The sequence below is a fragment of the Camelus ferus genome, chromosome 10 (assembly GCF_009834535.1).
Source record: "Camelus ferus isolate YT-003-E chromosome 10, BCGSAC_Cfer_1.0, whole genome shotgun sequence".
NCBI lineage: Eukaryota > Metazoa > Chordata > Mammalia > Artiodactyla > Camelidae > Camelus > Camelus ferus.
Genome location: NC_045705.1, coordinates 50,929,871 through 50,936,400, shown reverse-complemented (window position 1 = coordinate 50,936,400; position 6,530 = coordinate 50,929,871). Strand labels below are relative to the sequence as shown.

General features: G+C 38.2%; 1 protein-coding gene across 1 annotated transcript; it reads left to right on the top strand.

Moving 5' to 3' along the window:
- The first annotated feature begins 1,539 nt into the window (after positions 1–1,539).
- On the top strand, positions 1,540–4,227 carry LOC116666676 (ferritin light chain-like). Its single transcript, XM_032490506.1, is given in 3 exon segments — positions 1,540–1,591; positions 3,705–3,857; positions 3,860–4,227. Coding segments are annotated over 3 exon segments (573 nt in total).
- The last annotated feature ends 2,303 nt before the right edge of the window (positions 4,228–6,530 follow it).

Sequence of the window (6,530 nt, the reverse complement as noted above, 5' to 3'; positions counted from 1 at the left end):
AATTCTGAAGGGCAAAAGTCCAGACAGAGTAGGGGAAGATGGCAGTAGAATGGCTATTTGACTGAAAACAACTGTATTAGTTGGCTAGGGCTGCTTGACAAAGCACCACAGATGGAGCAGCTTAAACAGCAGAGATTTACTGGCTCTTATTTCTGCAGGCTGGAAGCCCAGAATCAAGGTGTCAGCGGGGTTGGTTTCTTCTGAGGGCTGTGAGGGAAAATCAGTTCCAGGCCTTTCTCCTAGGCATACATGTGTCTGTTTATATCATCTTTCCTCTATGTATGCCCCTGTGTCTAAATTCCCCCTTTTAGAAGGATACCAATCATGCTGGATTAGGGCCCCCCTAATGACTTCATTTTAACTTGATTACCTCTGAAAAGACCGTATCTCCAAATAAGGTCACCTTCTGACGTCCTGAGAGCTAGGCTTTCAAAACATGAATGTTCAGGTGTTGTAATTTAACCCATAACAACGACTAGTGAAAATAGTTAGCATTTATTGGGTAACTATCCTGTCACATTATAAAGTCTGACTCATTTAAAACCCACAGCAATCTAAGAAATCTATCTTCTAAGAAAACTGTCCACTAAGAAAATTAAGGTTCAGGTTTTGCCCAAGATTATACAGCTAGTCACCAGGGGAGCCACGATTTGGATCAGGACTGTCTGATTCCAAGCCCATGCTCTCTAAATTCCATATAACAGTGTTCTTTTTAGTTAATTCCTAACTAAGGATCCTGACTTGGGATCGTTCCTGTGAAGGTGGAAGGGCTTATCTAATCTCTGTGCCCACTTCTAGAGCTCCTTTGCATGGAGGGGGGCTTAGTTCTGTTCACATACTGATCCATGGAGACTCCAGAAAGTCATAGATGAGCAGAGCAGGAAGAAACTTGTGATGTCGCTCAGTCCCTCCCCTGCTTTACAGATGAAGAATGAATTACTTTCACAAGGTCACACAGGAAGAGGGGAACAGTGCTGTACCTGCTCTCTACCCAACACTACTTAGCTGGAAGAAATTCTGAATCTTACTGGTTGATCTAATTCACTTAGCAAATTTTTTAACAGACATAAGCTATTTATGCAAAATCATGAGATTAATCATTTTTAATCAAACACAGTCTGACATCGTATAAAAGAGCTGAGGGTAGGTCTATCAAGCAAACATCCTCCAGCCTTAATTATCAAATGACTAGAATGATGGCCAGCACCACCGTATTTATCACAAGAAATATTAAAGTTCTTAGATAACTTATTTTCTAGGCCAACGCTTTGAACAATAAGAAATAGAGGAGAAGGTAATCTTGTCACAGGAATTGTTATATAAAAAAAGAGAGAGAGAGAGAGAAACACATCAAATTTCCACATCCATCCTCCAAACTGTAAATGTGCTGTTTCTGCATAATAGCAATCCATCTTCTCTCAATCACCAGATCTGGGGCACAATCACCTGGCCAGCATCTGGGGCAAATGTCCTCTGCCCTGCTGGCTTTCTCTGCCCCAGCATACAGTCTGAGTTTCTTAAGAACATCATTTGGGCAAAATGTCAACAGAACTGAGACAGCAACACGACGGCAAGGCTGGTAGTGACAGGTGTGAGTCCATGAAAAGAGTCAAAGATCTAATAGTTCCAGACCCAGCTATGCCTCTTAGAAACCGTATAACCTGGAACAGATTCCTTTAGCCTTCTGAAACTCAATTTCCCCAAATTTAAACTGGGAGAAATAGTTGTTCACGTCTCAGGTTGTAAAGATTAAACAAGATGAGACCATTGAGAAAATGCACAGCACAGAGGCTGGCACACGGTAGGGGCTTAAATATTTTTTTAAATTGAAAGTGCATGGCAAATAATTTTCTTCCCTCTAAAACTGATCTGAGTAATCTGTTGCTTCCCATATTCAAGTACAAATAGAGAAGGAATTGAAACTATCATGGGCTGTAACATGGCCAATCTCTGTTCCAATGCTGCCACCTGCTGCTGGACAGCCAACATCCCACACTATTTCAAGGGGATGCCCTGAAATACACGGGGGACTCTATGGGGTGCATCTAGACAAATCCTTCCCCAGCACACTTCCCTTAATCTCCGTCCTTCAGATCTCGACCAAGGACACACCTGACTTATCTGATCCTGAGGTCACAGACAGACAAATTTTCTCGGCAGAGGGACTTTTCAGACAGAAGATGACATTTTCCTAATAGGTCACATTTTCCAACATTGGGAACATGAGCACAGCCCTGGACTGAGCCACACCGGAAGTCAAAAAGTAGCATGTAGTTTTGTCAGAACTACATACTGTTGACCCACATGGTGTTTCATAAAATTCAAAACACCCACCAATGCTTGAATATCCGATTTCACCTTAAAATGTGGACTTTCAGATTGGTTAAAAGCAAAAACAAAAACAAAAAACTAAGGATATGGCAACATACGACCCACAATTAGCTGGAGCAGAGTAGCAAATGCCCCTATAGCCTGGGCAGGGCTCCCCCAGTCTGACATTCCCAGTCCCCACTGGATCTCCTGCTTGGCCTGCCTCACTTAGTAAGGTTACCTTGTTGACCCCTGACTCCAGCTCTACACGAACCATTGTCTTCCTAATCTCAACGGCAAAGCCTTGTAAGAGAGTAGGGTGGCTAAATAGAGTAGGATTATTTACACTTTCAAGTAATAATAATAATTGGTAAATAATTACCAAGTAATAATAATAATTAGTAAATAATTACCAAGCATTTAATCTATGTCAGGCACAAAGAAGAGCACTTTGACCCTAACTTTTGACCTCAAAGATATTTTCATCCCATTGTGCATTCAGGTCTTACATCTTTGCTCTATATATTTGCTTTGTTTTCTGGGCCACGAAAATAAACTCATTAGCACATCCAATTCATAATAAATAGTACTTTCAGAAATAATTTATATAGAACAAAAATTGCAATGGCAAAAGCTTCAAATAATAAAATCTATTATTGATTTTCAAATGACTTAAAGAATCATCTTTTAGGTATTATTGAAAACAGCAAAATTTGAGCTCAAAATTTTATACTAAAAAATAGTCTTCTTCCCAAAATTTTGATCTGATCATTTGATCCAGGAGAATTGTACTTGCTAAAAGTAATGGCCAAAACAAAACTCACAGTAGCAAAAGTTACTAGTTAAGCTAGGTAGGAAAAAAAAAAAGCTAAATTAGTTGAGTCTTTGTCAAAAAATGTATATGAAAAAAATTGACCTTAAATTTTTAAATTTTGGTAATATAAAAATATTAATTGGAAAAAGAAATAAATATGTTGCATAGAAAATTATTGAAGAAATTATATTGGATTTATTAACTGTCCCTCTCACCTAATACCACAGAAAACTCATGTCAATAACCTAGCACGTATCTGTCCATATATTTTTCCATATTCATATTCATACTAGGGGAAGTTTTTCATTGTTTCTCTTTAAAAATCGAATCATATTATCTACATTTCCTGGCATCTTGTTTTTCTCACTTAAGAATATCTTACAGTCTCACAGTCTGTCTCTCGCTTCAACAGTGTTTGGCCAGAAGAGACCCAGGGACGCCCCTTCCTCCAGCCTCTGACCACTTGCCAAACTTTTTTCCAGTCACAACGTTCGGCGTCAGCCACTTAGCTAACCTTAGCCTCTAGGGCCAGCCAACACCATTTTTTGAGCTTAGCTCCTTATTACCAATCAACTATGAGCTTCCCAGATTCGTCAGAATTATTCCACCAAGGTGGAGGCGGCTGTCAACCGCCTGGTCAACGTGTGTTCACGGGCCTCCTACACCTACCTCTCCGTGGGCTTCTATTTCCACTGCGGTGATGCGGCTCTGGACAGCCTGGGCCAGTTTTCCCATGATTGGCTGAAGAGACACGCGAGGGCACCCAGCCTGTCTCCAAAATGCAAAACCAGCATAGCGGCCACGCCCGCTTCCAGGACATGCCGAATCCATCTCAAGCTGAGGGAGGTAAAACACAGGACCCTGTGGAAGCCGCCATTCCACTGAAGGAAAACCTGAACCAGGCCCTTTTGGATCTGCATGCCCTGGGTTCTGCCCGCCCGGACCTCTACCTCTGTGACATCCTGGACAGCCACTTCCTGGGTGAGGATGTGAAACTCATCAAGAAGATGGGCAAACACCTGACCAACCTCTGCAGGCTGGCTAGTCCCGAGGCTGGGCGGGGCAATTATCTCTTCCAAAGGCTCAACCTCAAGCACGACTAGAAACCTCTGGAAACCAGCAGCCTTTGAGAAGTCCCACTCCACTGGTGAAGCTTCTCTCTGTAGCCACTAGGCAGCTTTTTTAACCACCCTGGAGCCCTTTCCCCTGGACCAAATGGAAACAGTAATGCTTTTTTGCAGCCAAAAAAAAAAAAAAAAAACCACAAAAACACCTTACAGAAATCCTTTTTTTTGGGGGGGGGTGGGGGGTAATTAAGTTTATTTTATTGGCAGTACTGAGGATGCAGTCTACCACTGAGCTATACCCTCTCCCCTCAGAAATCCTTTCAAATCAGAATGGATTCATTTGTATAAGAGAAAATCATAAGAGGAATTGCTTGGTTGAAGAAAAGATATACTCTTATTTTTAAAAGAAGTTGCCAGATCACTTTCCAAAAAGTACTGAAATAATTTACATTTCCTTTGGCAAAGGATGCTATCAGCGTTTTCTCTGCATCCCATCAGTATTTGGCACTACTGCTTCTTTCTAACAGTCAGAGGTAATGAATAAACTCATTAGTACTTTAATATGCTTTTCTCTAACTTCTAATTAATTTGAGCACATTTTCATATGTTTACTGGCAACTGAATTTGCTCTTCCACAAAATACTTATTTGTATGACTTGGCCATTTTTTATTGGGTAGTTTATCTTTTGCTTGCCATTTGTGAGAGTTCTTGGTACATTTTCATTACAAATCTTCTACCTGTCACCTGCTTTGCAATCATTTTTTTCCCAATTCACCATTATTGACTTTGCCCATGATATCTTTGCCTTACAAGAGTATGAATTTATATATAATTAAATACGATCAAGCTTCTGGTTAAAAGGGTCTTTCCTCATCACTCTCACTTCTTAGAAAATCTAAACATGTAGCCTCCCAGATTATCTTGCAAGATATTATAGTTTAATTTTCTTACATTTAGTTTTTACATCTTTCTTTATTTTTGAACATACATAAAATAAGTGTTCAAGTTTTTCTTTCAAATGGATAGCCAGCTTTGCCACCATCATTCATTACAGAATGCATCCTTTTCCCATGGCAGTAAACTATCAACTTTCTAGTATAGAAGATGCTTATATATTCCAAGATCTAGTTCCAGGTTATTTATTCTAGTCTACCAACCTAGTTACCTATTCCTATGTCAATACAATATTTAATTTATAGCATGTTCTGACATCTTGTAAATCCTTTCCCACTAGTCTTTTTATCATATTTTTCTGGGCCATCTTTGGTCATTTATTCTTCTTTATAAACTTCGATATCATTGTATTGAATCCTCCCCACTCCAAAGCCACTGGGATCCTAATGGAGAATTACATTAAATTTATATATTAATTTTGGAAGAATTGATCATTTTAATATCAAGTCTTCCCATCCAAAAACATGGTATTTCTATTTGTTTATATCTTATTTTATGTCCCTTTATAAGACAGACAACTTCTGATGAATTATTTTCTTCATATAAGTCTTTGTACTTTTCTTGTCAAATTTCTTTGTATTTTATAAATTTACTGGTATTAATTGAATACGTTTTAACATTTCCATTTGTATCTATCTGTTTTTATAACTGATAAAAATTGCTGAGTTTCATATATTTATCTTGCAGCTAGACACTTAATTCTAAGAAGGTTTTCTTCTATGGCTTCCTGGATTTTCCATGTATTTAATGATAGGGCCAAAAAAAGAGATGATTTTCTCCTCTTTCCTGGTATATTTACTGATTATTTTATTTATTTATTATATTTGCAAGAACCTTCAAGACAATGTTAAATAATAATGGGGAGAGTAGGCATTCCTGTCTAGTTCTTGGTTTTGGATTGAAATAGTTTTACTATTTTACCATTTAGGATAATATTTGCTACTCATTTCTGGTAAATATTCTTTATTTTACTGAGTTTTTTTTTTTTTTTTAGGAACAGTTGCTAAATTTAATTGAATGTCTTTTCAATTGATGGGTGATTTTTTCCTCTAGTCTGTTGATGAAAGGATAGATTTCCAGCATTGAACTGTATTTGCATTCGTGGAAAAAACTGTACTTGCTTTACTACTAGTAGATACACTAATAGAATCCATTTGCTAATATTTTAGAAATTTTGCATCTACATTCGTATGTGATCATTGTCTGTGACCTAGACTAGTTTATAAAACGTCTGAATTATGTGTTCTTTAAAAATGAGAAAAAAACTCAGTTGTGCATCTGTCTGGTCCTGGGATCTCCTTCAATCATAGCTTTTTAATCACCTTTCCAACACCTTATGTGGTAATTGGTACATTCATATTTTTCACTTCAGTTTCTTTCTTTT